Source organism: Xiphophorus maculatus, chromosome 15 (assembly GCF_002775205.1).
Source record: "Xiphophorus maculatus strain JP 163 A chromosome 15, X_maculatus-5.0-male, whole genome shotgun sequence".
Taxonomy (NCBI): Eukaryota; Metazoa; Chordata; class Actinopteri; order Cyprinodontiformes; family Poeciliidae; genus Xiphophorus; species Xiphophorus maculatus.
In genome coordinates, this window is record NC_036457.1 from 2969149 (window position 1) to 2985540 (window position 16392).

The 16392-nt window shown below is 33.9% G+C and overlaps 1 protein-coding gene across 1 annotated transcript; it reads right to left on the reverse strand.

Annotated features, from left to right (window-relative positions):
• On the reverse strand, positions 1-16392 carry LOC111611339. The gene is made up of 23 exons (XM_023347318.1): positions 16312-16392; positions 15804-16124; positions 15512-15693; positions 11267-11363; positions 10972-11160; positions 10798-10887; positions 10579-10607; positions 9950-10008; positions 7961-8067; positions 7415-7732; positions 7041-7319; positions 6746-6934; positions 6572-6661; positions 6352-6380; positions 5719-5777; positions 3746-3852; positions 3208-3528; positions 2835-3113; positions 2534-2713; positions 2349-2429; positions 2102-2133; positions 1395-1463; positions 1-1185 (listed from the first exon to the last, which is right to left on the reverse strand). The coding sequence occupies exons 1-23, from the start codon at positions 16370-16372 to the stop codon at positions 1090-1092; spliced, it is 3264 nt and encodes a 1087-aa protein (XP_023203086.1). The 5' UTR covers positions 16373-16392; the 3' UTR covers positions 1-1089.

The following is a 16392-nucleotide window of genomic DNA, read 5'->3' on the forward strand; positions in this document are numbered from 1 at the left end:
TTGCTTTTTATGCAGCAGTGATCATTTCCAGCAAATATCTTCAAGGCATTTTACACAATAAGGAAATCCCCAATTTATTTTCAGAAACATATAATCAAATAACTGTTACAATTACATACGTTCCAGTTCAGTCCTGGTTATAATACAAAGCAGTAACATTCACTCAATAAAGCTGATTGGTTAAATAATAAAAGGCAGGTCAGCATTCATTTTGCAGCAATCCCTCCTCCTGATCAAGCATGAGGCGCCAGAGGGAAGGAATGACTCTGAGTTAACAGGAAGGAATCTCCATCAGAACCAGGATCAGTGTTAGTGATCATTTACTGTGACTGACTCTGGGTTTAAGAGCCTTTTCTAAATAATCTTACCATCATCTGTTCTTTCTCCATTTAGCAAAAAGCTGCATACCATATGTCTAGGCTATCTTAGTATCAAAATGTAGGACACAAAATCTGGAACAAAACATTTAAAAATGTAGAAAAGAATGGGGAAAACATGAGAAAGAAAAGGTGTTAGGCTTTTGTAGCAGAAAGAGATCTTCCTGTCTGATGATGCACAACTGGAAAGTTTTGATGTGTATAAGAATAAATTTGACACTAGAGATGACCAACAGGATGTAGAGTAGGTGTGTCTATTGTTGGTGAGGTGTTAGTTTCTGTCTACTTTTGAGCTGATCTAAGTGTTGCAACATTAGCAGCAGAAGGTTTTAGTCTGGTGGATTCTTTTTTAAGACATAAACTTCAACATGTCTGACGTTATGGAAAAATTCAGCATCTGTTTTCCTCTCAAAGTGTGAAACCACAAAAGTTCACAGATATTTATACCATAATAGTCAAACATTATGAACTTTTAAGCACAGAAGAACATAGACCTTGGAGATCATGTCTAACAAACCATTAGCAGATATTATGCACAAGCCTTCAATGTTTCTGGTATTTTACAAAAAAGTGAATTCTACAGAGTTTACATTTCCTGCTTCTCTCCACTAGAGGGCCTCAGCGCTCATTGATCTCGAAAACATTCTGTTTCAGTTTTATGTAGATTAAAGTTGTTGGAAATAAAGGTTTATTAAACAACATCTAATCTCACTTATTTACTGAGTGTAGAGTAGAGATGGTCAAGATCGACGGTAGCCTGAGCAGAAGAAGAAGTATTCACTGTGCTGTATGTCACAGTGTCCGGGACCTGGAAAAAAATAACACAAAAATAAAGATACATGTTTAGAAAAAATCAATATCACAAGTTTAATTATTCTTTGTACATTTACTATTTCATAAACCAACATGCTGCATATTTTAGTAATTATCAGTAGCACATGTTTCTTCATAATCTATTGCACATTACTCTATAACACATCTTGAGTCTTAAGGGAAGCTTTTAGGAAAACAACTTACTCTTGGCTTTTTCTTGGTTTTTTTGGTCTGACTGATTTTGGCGTAGTGGATGTCGTCCTCAGGATCCGTCTGTACACAGAATGAAACAAAATAAATAACACGCTGTATTGTATTTAGATTAGCAACACATTGGATTCATTTATTTTGGTTTAACTAAATAATTTTCTCAAAATCACCAGCTTTTTAGGTTTTTACAGTTGGACATTCAGAGTGAGTTTCTTCTGGATTTAAAATCCTGAAGGAAAAATCAAACCTGTAGATTCATGTTACCTCACTATTCTTCTAGCTTTTAACAACCTGCTAGCATAAGCAGCAAGTTGCTTCTATTTGTAGATATTTTTTACTCACTGAATACATATATCAGCTGAGACCACTTTTAATTTTGTTGTACAATTAAGCAATGACAGTAAATTAATTTACTAATTCATGTATTCACAAAACAGCTTGGATTAAAAAATAGATTTTGCTACTGAAAAGTGCGTAATTTTTTAAAAGGCTTTTATATTATTTAATATAATTAATGCCAGTAAGTGTGGAGGCCACTGCAATTCTATTAGTTCATATTTTAAAAATTCTTTCCTTCAAAATACACAATTTTGACCAATACAAACAAGATGATCTTTTCAAAAACAGTTTAAAGTTAATAAATAACTAAAATGACTCTTTTATATTGAAATAACAATACAAAGATTCAATGATTTACTTACTTCTCTTTCTTTTTCCTTTTTTGTTTTATTTTCTGAAAAAATAAAATAAAACAGTAACTTGGTTCAGTTGTTGCTCTAAAACATATTTCCTGTCTGTTTTCTAATGGTCAGCATGTAGAGGACAGACTGAATGTGATGTGTGTAAGATTATTTTTAAAAATAACAATAATAACATACTCATTCAATTTCTGTTGGATACAAATTTTAAATGTAAAGTTTACCGAAGCACCAAAAATGTTTTCCTCACCTCTGGTTTTCTTCCATCCAATGATCACCAGAACAGTTACTATGGTAACTGCTGGACCAATTATATAAAACATAGACCAACCTGAAAAAAATAGTTTATCCACCATCATTGTTTGATAAAAAGACTAAAAAAAACTGGAAGTAAGATTAGACTAAACTTTATGACTCAAAAGATTCAGTTTCTACCTGGAGTTTTGGAGAAATTGTTGACATTTGTAGATGAATTTATTGCCATAGACGTCAATTTGTTTGGTTCTGCTGTTACTGTTGATAAAGTTGCAGGTAATTTTGTTGCTGTTATCTTTGTTGTTGTTGACATTCTTGTTGTTGTAGTTCTAGCTGGTCGTGTGGTGGTCGTTGTCTTTGCTGTTGAATTTTTATTTGACAAGATATAATAAAAACAGATAAAGAAACAATTCAGTGTTATAATGTAACTTCAAATCTTTAAATTATTGTTTTCAAACTGAGTTCATAAAAATATTCTCACCTGTTTTTCCACCAGACGACTGAATCCTGAAGTTAAACAGCTGCACTTTGTTACTGAAACTATTTGTAACTTTACACTTTAAGTTTTCAGAGTTTAACTTCCAGTTTCTGTCAGATGCTGGAATCGTTACAGTAGCAGAGCAGGACTGATCTGATTCCTCCATGTCTGACAACATTTCCTCTCTACCTTCATTCAGCCACTTCACTGTGTGTCTGCAGTCGTTATAATCCATCACAGAGCAGGTTAGGATGATTTGATCTTTCTGTTTTTGTTCAACCACTGAAAAGAAAAAATATAGATTAGTGATTTTTCTGGTTATGTTTTAGTTTGTGGTTGGACAGTTTGTTCTGACAAACATGATATAAATACTCACTTTGAATAACAGACAGAATATTGTCAGAGTCTGATCTTTGTTGTCCGTTTATAAACTGTCTGCAGTTGTAAAGACCAACATCCTCCACTGAGACTTTCTTTATGACCAGAGAACAGTCTGATGTAACGCTCAGTCTGTCTGATTTAGCTGCTGCATCTTTATGAATCTGTCCTTTTTCAAACAGTGTTGATGTTCTGCTGTTCTTAGTGAAGATCCAGGTGATGCTGTTACAGTGATTCCTAATGTTGATCACATTTCTACAAGGCAAAGTGACTTTATCACCAACTCTGACTGCTGAGTACTGAGTTTCAACAGCTGCTGCTGAGTAAAAAAAGATCAGAAAATGGAAAAATATATTTATTTTATTTCTGCTCCCTATTATTGAGAATCATTTTAGATCCATTATACAGTGTATCATTCAAAGATCAGCTGCCAAGTTTCAATAAACATGAGTGTCTCACATAAGGAAACATATTTAGTTTTAGTTAATTATAAAACTGTTTTAAATTATTTAAGAAATTGCTTATAATATTCTTACCTGTTAAGTGAAGCATCAGCGTTACAAAGAAAGATGTTTGTTTCTCTCTAGCAGTGATCATTGCTCCTCTCTGTCTCTCTTGCAGACAATCAGAAATGACTGAGAGTCTAAAGAGGCAAGAGGTGAAATATGAGGATCTTTGTGGTTTGTGAGGCGTTACTTCCTCATCATGACTTCACTCTGTTCCAACATCTGAACTTTTCAAATCACCCTAAAACATAAAACACTTCAGTCATAAAACTCAATTATTCATGCAAATATTTAGTTTTCTAGTTTTATGTTTTTTTGCATACATATTAATATTAATATATTTTAAAAACAACTCTGAGACTTTCTTGCTTTTGTATCTGTAGTAAGTGAGGTGTTAGTTTCACTAAGCAGACAAAGCTTTGAATAGAAGATGATGTTTTGAGGGGGTTTTTCTTTTTCTCTTGTTTTAACCTTTTGTCTTGAAAATGACAAACTATGAATTAAAACTTATTTTTTTTAGATATTTTTCCAAAATATCTGTGAGTAGTTTTACAAAATGCAGCCATAATTTTCTTTAATTGTCTGAGCTACTGCAGATCAGAGTTAAGATTTTCTGATCATCAGTTTGTTGCTTGTTTCTGTTGTAGCTCGATTTGGCAGAGAGGTGAAAAAGACACCAGTCTGACTGAACAGCAAGAAAATCTGTTTATTTACTTCCAGTCATCATAAAAAGCAGCAGCTACATGGAAAAAAAAAATCATCTCTCTTTAAAACCCCGCCTTCTCAATTTAAACGAGCCAATCAGATCATCCCTCCAGAGACAGAAAATACATGAAAGTTTAGCATTTGCATATATAATAAGTCTTGTTTTTAAACAGTTTTAGACTAAAGTTTTCCATTGGATCAAAATGTCAACATATAGCTCTAAATGTTAGGAAGAAAACATTTAGAGAGTTAATGGGAAACTGGTGACGTTTTGTTTGTCACACATATCAGGATAAATTTAGACATTAATGATCATGAGATACAGGATGTTTTTATGAGGTGTTAGTTTCTGTCTCCATCAGAGCTGATCTAAGTGTTGCAACTTTAGCAGCAGCAGGTTTTACTCTGGTGGTTTATTGTTAAACTTTAACATGTGTGACGTTATGGAAAATTTCAGCAGCCATTTTGTTCTCACAGCGTGAAACCACAAAAGTTCAGAGATATTCATACCAAGCATAGAAGAACATACATCTCCAATAAATAATTTACAGAGATAGTTCATAAACCTTTAATTTTATTCAAATATATTTTACAAAAAAGTTTATATTTAATTAATAAAACTGTACCACATACACAATGAGTTTTATGCTTTTCTCCAGTAGAAAATCATGAGCAGCGATGATTCAAATTGATTCTCTTTAAAAATAATCTGCTACCAGTCAGATTAATCTGGATTAAAACTGTTTTCATGTTTCTTCTTTAACCTGAAAATAATTCATCTGATTTATTAAACAATCTAATGTCACTTATTCACTAATGTTACAGTAGAGCCTGTCTTGGTTGACGGTAGCAGAAGAAGCCAGAGATCTAAAACATTACAAAGAAAATACAGAAAATATGATTAAAATCAGTCAAAGTTATGGCCCTTCTTTTCTCACATCAATTTCTTTTGCACATTTACTGTAAGTTTGCAAATTGAAAAATTTATGTAGTGAATAGCTTTAAACTTGAACTTTTTTCACTGTAAATATTTTAGCTGGTAAATATCTGAAACATAAATGAAAACTAAACTCTTGCATGTTGCTCTATAACAGACATTGTGTTGCATAAAAGACCCTGAATAAAGCTAGAACAGCATATGTTCCATGATTAATAAGAATAATCCTACGTTCTGTTTAAGCAAGGCAAGGTACATTTTCAGCAACAAGAGATTTTAAAGTACTTTACATGATAAAAGCATAAAGGAGCAGATAGCAGTGACATAATAAGGTGAAGAAACGTTAAACTGATGAACTCACTCTGGTTTGTTTCTGGGTGTTTTTGGCCTCTTTGGTGTGAGATCATCCTCATCCTCAGTCTGCACACAGAAAACAACTAAATAACTTCTCTGATGCTCTAGTTGGACTAACACTCCCCAGGCTGCACTTCATTTAATTCAGCTTAGCTTGTCAGCTTGCCTCTTCTGAAGATGATCTATTTTTGTACAGCAGGGCATTACATTCAACAATTAGTTTAGTTTAAATCTTGTTTGTAGCTTTAGGCTTGTTGCTGTGTTTGTCTGAACTTTGTCTTTACAACCTTTTGGGATGAAATTAGTTTTTGCTGCACTTAAATTTAGACCATCAGATAATTTAGTGAGTACTTTAAATGAGTAAATTATTCTAGTAGAAATGTGAATAAAGTTCTCTGGATTTTATGTTATTTTTCCAAAATTTTCAGAGATTAGCTGAAGATATTTAAGTGTCTTCATCAGTGGTGACAGTAAATATGGAGCACATAACTATACTAATTATCAGTTAGATAATAATGCATTATTTCAATAACTAACATTTTATCCATTTAAACATATGTTTGAGGATATATTTCATTCTTCAATTAAATCCTGACTTTTCTATTGAGATAATAAGGTAGTGATTCAGCCGTCTACTCACTTTACTTTCTTCTTCTATTGTTTTATTTCCTGAAAAGAGGAAGAACATTTTGAAAACTTCATTCCTCCATTTTCTTATAATCATCATGTACAGGAATAATGACCTGTGTTGATTTGTTTATGTAAAATAACAGCATGATTGTTACTTTTGTTTTTTATTGCAATTGTTCAATTATTTACACCATCAAGATGAATTTGCAATGAAGAAAATCAGTTTTCACCTTTAGTTTTCGTCCATCTGATGATCACCAGAACAGTTACTATCATCGCTGCCAAACACACAGGACGGATAACGAGCGACCAAACCCATCCTGATAGAAGAATTATTGTTTCACATAAACCATGAAATATTGATGAAATATTGAAGTTTGAGTGTCAAGAGATTCAGTTTCTACCTGGATGTTTTGAGAAATCGACATTTGTAGATGAATTTATTGCCATAGACGTCAATTTGTTTAATGATTCTGCTGTTGTTGTTGATAAAGTTGCAGGTAATTTTGTTGCTGTTATTTTTGGTGTTGACATTCTTGTTGTAGTTCTAGCTGGTCGTGTGGTGGTCATTGTCTTTGCTATTGAATTTGTATCTGAGAAAATACAATAAAAACAAATAAAGAAACAATTCAGTGTTATAATGTAACTTCAAATCTTTAAATTATTGTTTTCAAACTGAGTTCATAAAAATATTCTCACCTGTTTTTCCACCAGACGACTGAATCCTGTAGTCAAACAGCTGCACTTTGTTACTGAAACTATTTGTAACTTTACACTTTAAGTTTTCAGAGTTTAACTTCCAGTTTCTGTCAGATGCTGGAATCGTTACAGTAGCAGAGCAGGACTGATCTGATTCCTCCATGTCTGACAACATTTCCTCTCTACCTTCATTCAGCCACTTCACTGTGTGTCTGCAGTCGTTATAATCCGTCACAGAGCAGGTTAGGATGATTTGATCTTTCTGTTTTTGTTCAACCACTGAAAAGAAAAAAATATAGATTAGTAATTTTTCTGGTTATGTTTTAGTTTGTGGTTGGACAGTTTGTTCTGACAAACATGATATAAATACTCACTTTGAATAACAGACAGCAAATTGTTAGAGTCTGATCTTTGTTGTCTGTTTATAAACTGTCTGCAGTTGTAAAGACCAACATCCTCCACTGAGACTTTCTTTATGACCAGAGAACAGTCTGATGTAACGCTCAGTCTGTCTGATTTAGCTGCTGCATCTTTATGAATCTGTCCTTTTTCAAACAGTGTTGATGTTCTGCTGTTCTTAGTGAAGATCCAGGTGATGCTGTTACAGTGATTCCTAATGTTGATCACATTTCCACAAGGCAAAGTGACTTTATCACCATCTCTGACTGCTGAGTAATGAGGCCCATCAGCTGCTGCGGAGTAAAAAAAAAGATCAGAAAATGGAAAAATAAATATATATATTTTATTTCTGCTCCCTATTATTGAGAATCATTTTAGATCCATTATACAGTGTATCATTCAAAGATCAGCTGCCAAGTCTCAATAAACATGAGTGTCTCACATAAGGAACCATATTTAGTTTTAGTTAATTATAAAACTGGTTTTAAAATTATTTTTAAAATTGCTTATAATATTCTTACCTGTTAAGTAAAGCATCAGCGTTACAAATAAAGATGTTTGTTTCTCTCTAGCAGTGATCATTGCTCCTCTCTGTCTCTCTTGCAGACAATCAGAAATGACTGAGAGTCTAAAGAGGCAAGAGGTGAAATATGAGGATCTTTGTGGTTTGTGAGGCGTTACTTCCTCATCATGACTTCACTCTGTTCCATGTTTGAACTTTGTTTGTTCTTTTCAAATCACCCTAAAACATAAAACACTTCAGTCATAACACTCAATTATTCGTGCAAATGTTTAGTTTTCTAGTTTGATGTTTTTTTGCATACATATTAATATTAATATAGTTTAAAAACAACTCTGAGACTTTCTGGCTTTTGTATCTGTAGTAAGTGAGGTGTTAGTTTCACTAAGCAGACAAAGCTTTGAATAGAAGATGATGCTTTGAGGGTTTTTTTCTTTTTCTCTTGTTTTAACCTTTTGTCTTGAAAATGACAAACTATGAATTAAAACTTATTTTTTTAGATATTTTTCCAAAATATCTTTGAGTAGTTTTACATAATGCAGCCATAATTTTCTTTAATTGTCTGAGCTACTGCAGATCAGAGTTAAGATTTTCTGATCATCAGTTTGTTGCTTGTTTCTGTTGTAGCTCGATTTGGCAGAGAGGTGAAAAAGACACCAGTCTGACTGAACAGCAAGAAAATCTGTTTATTTACTTCCAGTCATCATAAAAAGCAGCAGCTACATGGAAAAAAATCATCTCTCTTTAAAACCCCGCCTTCTAAATTTAAACGAGCCAATCAGATCATCCCTCCAGAGATAGAAAATACATGAAAGTTTAGCATTTGCATATATAATAAGTCTTGTTTTTAAACAGTTTTAGACTAAAGTTTTCCATTGGATCAAAATGTCAACATATAGCTCTAAATGTTAGGAAGAAAACATTTAGAGAGTTAATGGGAAACTGGTGACGTTTTGTTTGTCACACATATCAGGATAAATTTAGACATTAATGATCATGAGATACAGGATGTTTTTATGAGGTGTTAGTTTCTGTCTCTATCAGAGCTGATCTAAGTGTTGCAACTTTAGCAGCAGCAGGTTTTACTCTGGTAGATTATTGTTAAACTTTAACATGTGTGACGTTATGGAAAATTTCAGCAGCCATTTTGTTCTCAAAGCATGAAACCACAAAAGGTCAGAGATATTCATACCATAATGGTCAAGCAGAGAAGAACATACATCATCTCCAATAAATAATATACAAAAATAGTTCATAAACCTTTAATTTTATTCAAATATATTTTACAAAAAAGGTTATATTTAATTAATAAAACTGTACCACATACACAATGAGTTTTATGCTTTTCTCCACTAGAAAATCATGAGCAGCGATGATTCAAATTGATTCTCTTTAAAAATAATCTGCTACCAGTCAGATTAATCTGGATTAAAACTGTTTTCATGTTTCTTCTTTAACCTGAAAATAATTCATCTGATTTATTAAACAATCTAATGTCACTTATTCACTAATGTTACAGTAGAGCCTGTCTTGGTTGACGGTAGCAGAAGAAGCCAGAGATCTAAAACATTACAAAGAAAATACAGAAAATATGATTAAAATCAGTCAAAATTATGGCACTTCCTGTCTCACATCAATTTCTTTTGCACATTTACTCTAAGCTCACAAATTGAAAAATTTATGTAGTGAATAGCTTTAAACTTGAACTTTATTGACTGTAAATATTTTAGCTGGTAAATATCTGAAACAAATGAAAACTAAACTCTTGCATGTTGCTCTATAACAGACATTGTGTTGCATAAAAGACCCTGAATAAAGCTAGAACAGCATATGTTCCATGATTAATAAGAATAATCCTACGTTCTGTTTAAGCAAGGCAAGGTACATTTTCAGCAACAAGAGATTTTAAAGTACTTTACATGATAAAAGCATAAAGGAGCAGATAGCAGTGACATAATAAGGTGAAGAAACGATAAACTGATGAACTCACTCTGGTTTGTTTCTGGGTGTTTTTGGCCTCTTTGGTGTGAGATCATCCTCATCCTCAGTCTGCACACAGAAAACAACTAAATAACTTCTCTGATGCTCTAGTTGGACTAACACTCCCCAGGCTGCACTTCATTTAATTCAGCTTAGCTTGTTAGCTTGTCTCTTCTGAAGATGATCTATTTTTGTACAGCAGGGCATTACATTCAACAATTAGTTTAGTTTAAATCTTTTTGTAGCTTTAGGCTTGTTGCTGTGTTTGTCTGAACTTTGTCTTTACAACCTTTTGGGATGAAATTAGTTTTTGCTGCACTTAAATTTAGACCATCAGATAATTTAGTGAGTACTTTAAATGAGTAAATTATTCTAGTAGAAATGTGAATAAAGTTCTCTGGATTTTATGTTATTTTTCCAAAATTTTCAGAGATTAGCTGAAGCTAGTTAAGTGTCTTCATCAGTGGTGTCAGTAAATATGGAGCACATAACTATAATTATTAGTTAGATAATAATGCATTATTTCAATAACTAACATTTTATCCATTCAAACATATGTTTGAGGATATATTTCATTCTTCAATTAAATCCTGACTTTTCTATTGAGATAATAAGGTAGTGATTCAGCCGTCTACTCACTTTACTTTCTTCTTCTATTGTTTTATTTCCTGAAAAGAGGAAGAACATTTTGAAAACTTCATTCCTCCATTTTCTTATAATCATCATGTACAGGAATAATGACCGTGTTGATTTGTTTATGTAAAATAACAGCATGATTGTTACTTTTGTTTTTTATTTCAATTGTTCAATTATTTACACCATCAAGATGAATTTGCAATGAAGAAAATCAGTTTTCACCTTTAGTTTTTGTCCATCTGATGATCACCAGAACAGTTACTATCATCGCTGCCAAACACACAGGACGGATAACGAGCGACCAAACCCATCCTGATAGAAGAATTATTGTTTCACATAAACCATGAAATATTGATGAAATATTGAAGTTTGAGTGTCAAGAGATTCAGTTTCTACCTGGATGTTTTGAGAAATCAACATTTGTAGATGAATTTATTGCCATAGACGTCAATTTGTTTGGTTCTGCTGTTACTGTTGATAAAGTTGCAGGTAATTTTGTTGCTGTTATCTTTGTTGTTGTTGACATTCTTGTTGTAGTTCTAGCTGGTCGTGTGGTGGTCGTTGTCTTGGATGTTGAATTTTTATCTGACAAGATACAATAAAAACAGATAAAGAAACAATTCAGTGTTATAATGTAACTTCAAATCTTTAAATTATTGTTTTCAAACTGAGTTCATAAAAATATTCTCACCTGTTTTTCCACCAGACGACTGAATCCTGAAGTTAAACAGCTGCACTTTGTTACTGAAACTATTTGTAACTTTACACTTTAAGTTTTCAGAGTTTAACTTCCAGTTTCTGTCAGATGCTGGAATCGTTACAGTAGCAGAGCAGGACTGATCTGATTCCTCCATGTCTGACAACATTTCCTCTCTACCTTCATTCAGCCACTTCACTGTGTGTCTGCAGTCGTTATAATCCATCACAGAGCAGGTTAGGATGATTTGATCTTTCTGTTTTTGTTCAACCACTGAAAAGAAAAAATATAGATTAGTGATTTTTCTGGTTATGTTTTAGTTTGTGGTTGGACAGTTTGTTCTGACAAACATGATATAAATACTCACTTTGAATAACAGACAGCAAATTGTTAGAGTCTGATCTTTGTTGTCTGTTTATAAACTGTCTGCAGTTGTAAAGACCAACATCCTCCACTGAGACTTTCTTTATAACCACAGAACAGTCTGATGTAACGCTCAGTCTGTCTGATTTAGCTGCTGCATCTTTATGAATCTGTCCTTTTTCAAACAGTGCTGATGTTCTGTTCTTAGTGAAGATCCAGGTGATGCTGTTACATTGATTCCTAATGTTGATCACATTTCTACAAGGCAAAGTGACTTTATCACCATCTCTGACTGCTGAGTACTGAGTTTCATCAGCAGCTGCGGAGTAAAAAAAGATCAGAAAATGGAAAAATAAATATATTTTATTTCTGCTCCCTATTATTGAGAATCATTTTAGATCCATTATACAGTGTATCATTCAAAGATCAGCTGCCAAGTTTCAATAAACATGAGTGTCTCACATAAGGAAACATATTTAGTTTTAGTTAATTATAAAACTGTTTTAAATTATTTTTAAAATTGCTTATAATATTCTTACCTGTTAAGTAAAGCATCAGCGTTACAAATAAAGATGTTTGTTTCTCTCTAGCAGTGATCATTGCTCCTCTCTGTCTCTCTTGCAGACAATCAGAAATGACTGAGAGTCTAAAGAGGCAAGAGGTGAAATATGAGGATCTTTGTGGTTTGTGAGGCGTTACTTCCTCATCATGACTTCACTCTGTTCCAACATCTGAACTTTGTTCTTTTTGTTTTTGTTTTTATCTCTGCAAAAAATATAAAAATAAAAAAAGACTGCAGTCATCTCTTGGTTATATTTGCAAGTTTTGCTGTCCAGCTTTGGGTTTTTCTCATACAAACTAATATATCTCATAAACAACTATATGACTTTATCTGTGGTCAGTGAAGTGTTAGTTTCACTAAGCAGCCAAATCTATGAACAAAAACTGTTGCAACGTTTTTTCTGCCTCACACATCAGGATAAATTTGACTTTAAACGTCATGAGATACAGGATGTTGTTGGAGGTGTTAATTTTTGTCTCTATCAGAGCTGATCTAAGTGTTTCAACATTAGCAGCAGCAGGTTTGCTCTGGTGGACTCTTTTTATTTTAGGATATAAACTTCAACATGTCTGACGTTATGGAAACTCAGCAGCCGTTTTCTTCTCAATGTGTGAAACCATAAGTGTTCAAAGATATCCTCTTAAATAAAACATTTACAGATATGGTGATTAAACCTTCAATTTTATTTAAGAATATTTTATTTAGTTATATTTAATTAATAAAACAGTGCACAACATACACAATGAGTCTTTATGCTTTTGTCCACTAGAGGGCTCTAGTGAGCAGTGACGGTTCAAATGGATTATCTGGAAAGAAATCTGTTTCCATTTAGATTTATCTGGGTTAAAGGGGTTTTCATGCCTCTTTTCTCAGCATAAAATAATTTATTTGACTTATTAAACAACATCTGATATCACTTATTTACTAAGATTACAGTAGAGGCCATCTGGATTCACAGTGCTTTCCGTCAAGAATAGAATAGAATTCAACTTTATTGTCATTTCACTGTCACAAGTACAAACGAGATGCAGTTTGCATCTATCCAGAAGTGCTCTACGAGATATAAATATTTATTTACAGATGTACAAGACTATGTATGTGTGGACTATAAGGGGTTATAGCAAAGAGATATAGATATTGTGTATAAATATAAATATGGGAGCTATATGCACAGATTATACAGTATATACAGATTATACAAGAATGTTCGGGAATGGATTATATATGTATATAATATAATACAAGATAAATAATGGCAGATAAAATTTACAGGTTGTATGTGTGTGTGTGAAGAAAACAGTCCATGATGTGTGTGTGTGTGAAGATAGTCCATGTGTCCATGTGCAGTTCCCGTACCAAGCTGTAATACAGTTGGTGAGGATGCTCTCAATGGTGCAGCGGTAGAAGTTCGTGAGGATCTCTGAGGACAGGTGGTTCTTCCTCAGGGTCCTCATGAAGAAGAGGCGCTGATGCGCCTTCTTAATGAGTTTGGAGCAGCTGGTCGTCCAAGTCAGGTCCTCGGAGATGTGGACTCCCAGGAACTTAAAGGTGTCCACACGCTCCACCACTGTCCCCTTAATGTGGATGGGTGGATGTGGGTCAGCGTTCCTCCTGAAGTCCACGATAAGCTCCTTGGTCTTCTCGGTGTTCAGCTGCAGGTTGTTTTTGTCGCACCACTCAGACGGTCTACCTCCTCCCTGTAAGTGGCCTCGTCATTATCTCTGGTGAGGCCGATCACCGTGGTGTCGTCTGCAAACTTGATGATGGCGTTAGAGCCGTGGACAGGTCTGCAGTCGTAGGTGAAGAGGGAGTAGAGGAAGGGACTCATCACACAGCCTTGTGGCACTCCGGTGTTTATGATGATGGTGGATGAGAAGTGGTTGTCCAGCCGGACATGTTGAGGTCGACTGGTCAGGAAGTCGAGCATCCAGTTACACATGAGTGGACTGATGCCGAAGTCTGTGTTAAGCCAGGAATCTCAGAAAATACAGCAAAAATACAGACAAATATGATTAAAATAAATCAAAATTGTAACAAATCCTGTCTCACATAAACTTATTTTGCACATTTACCTCAGTTACTTGTCTTTCCTCACAGCTGTTGAGGGAAGACCCCAACTTCTTGTTCAGTGATCAGCTGTCCTGCTGAAAGTTTGTTTTTCTCAGTTTCCTTAAGTTAAAATGTTTCTAGTTTCACCTGCCTCCTACTTGTATCTGGGTTCTTTTCCTACTTGACTGTTAAAAACTTCAATACAATTTAAATGAGAAAGGTATCACTCTTTAACTGTAAACATTGTAGATTATTTGGTTCACTGTGAATGGAGCCTCGTCTATCACATCAGTACTTTTAAAACAATTTGTAAATATTATTCTGTATGTAGATGAAGCTACATTTAGTAGAATCATTGTTTAGGTTGTTTTTTTACCTGTAAGGATCAATAATGATCAGCATTACTTGATTGGCATGTTCTCTAGTCTTTCTCATCTTGAAAAATGACAAAAAGAGATCAGGCTGTGTGACACATTTTCCTTTTTTTCACCACATCGAACCAGAAATGGATGAAAAATAACAACATAGTAATTTAATCAATTACTCATTTCACTTTCTTCTTTTCCTGAAAAGAAGCAGAACATTTAGGTTCAGTTTTTACACTGTGAAAACTTCTTTCCTCTATTTTCTAAGGATCATCATGTTCAGAATAATAACCTGTGTCGAACGGTTTATATTAAATAACTCTCTTGACATGATTATTCAGTTAGTTTTTTCTTTTCAATCAAACATTTACACCATCAAGATGAATTTGCAATTAAGAAAATAAGTTTTCACCTTTAGTTTTCGTCCATCTGATGATCACCAGAACAGTTACTATCATCGCTGCCAAACACACAGGACAGATAACGAGCGACCAAACCCATCCTGGTAGAAGAATTATTATAGTTACAATCACTGATTAACATAAAGGATAAAACATTCAGTTTCTACCTGGAGGTTTTGATAAATTGACATTTACAGATGAATTAATTTCCCTCGTCCTCCATTTGTTTGAGTCTTCTGTTGTGGTCGTTGTTTTTGTCGGTGATGTCATTTTAGCTGCTGACTCTTTATCTGAAGAAAAAAAAGAAAATAAATGTCCTATCTTTCACTATTAGATGAACTATAACTCAGAACTGTTTACTTCAATCCAAATCCTTCATTTTTTATTTTCAGATTGAGTTCTCACCTGTTTTCCCAGACGACTGAATCCAGTAGGGAACCAGCTGCATGTTGTCAGTGTATTTATGTGTAACTTTACATTTTAAGTTTTCAGAGTTTACCTTCCAGTTTCTGTCAGATGCTGGAATCGTTACAGTAGCAGAGCAGGACTGATCCGATTCCTCCATGTCTGACGACATTTCCTCTCTACCTTCATTCAGCCACTTCACTGTGTGTCTGCAGTCGTTATAATCCATCACAGAGCAGGTTAGGATGATTTGATCTTTCTGCTTCTGTTGAACCACTGATGAAGATGGACATCAGACAAAAGTAGGAAAAGAAAAAAAATACTTTCATCATTTTTGTGGTTATGTTTTAGACTGTTGAAGTAAACATGATAATGTTAATACTTACTGTGAATAACAGACAGATAAATGTAGACGTCTGACTCTTGCTGTCCGTTTACATACCGTCTGTAAGTGTAAAGACCAACATCCTCCACTGAGACGTTCTTTATAACCAGAGAACAGTCTGATGTAACGCTCAGTCTGTCTGATTTAGCTGCTGCAGCTTCATGAATCTGTCCTTTTTCAAACAGTGTTATTGTTCCTTTACCACTGAACATCCAGGTGATGCTGTCACATTGATTCTTAGTGCAGGTCACATTTCCACAAGGCAAAGTGACTTCATCACCAACTCTGACTGTCGAGAACAGATCTTGTTCAGCTGCTGTAGCTGAGAGACAGAGACAGAAAAAAATCACTCTTCTGCTTCCTGTTAGTGTGAGGATCATTTTAAACATCTGTACTTAAAAAATCAGTTTCTGCCAAGTCACAACAAATAACTGTACTATTTAACAAAACATATTTAGTTTGAGGTAGCTTTACATCATTTTTGTTATTTAGATTTTTAATATTCTTACCTGTTAAGTGAAGCATCAGCGTTACAAATAAAGATGTTTGTTTCTCTCTAGCAGTGATCATTGCTCCTCTCTATCTCTCTT

What these genes read in the sequence shown, in the direction of transcription:
- LOC111611339 (XM_023347318.1), bottom strand. Translation starts at nt 16,372, where the DNA reads ATGATCACTGCTAGAGAGAAACAAACATCTTTATTTGTAACGCTGATG. An exon ending in TTATCTGTCTGTTATTCACA is followed by an intron (nt 15,694 to 15,803) that starts GTAAGTATTAAC and finishes CATCTTCATCAG; the next exon opens with TGGTTCAACAGAAGCAGAAA. An exon ending in CAGATGGACAAAAACTAAAG is followed by an intron (nt 10,608 to 10,797) that starts GTGAAAACTGAT and finishes TCCTCTTTTCAG; the next exon opens with GAAATAAAACAATAGAAGAA.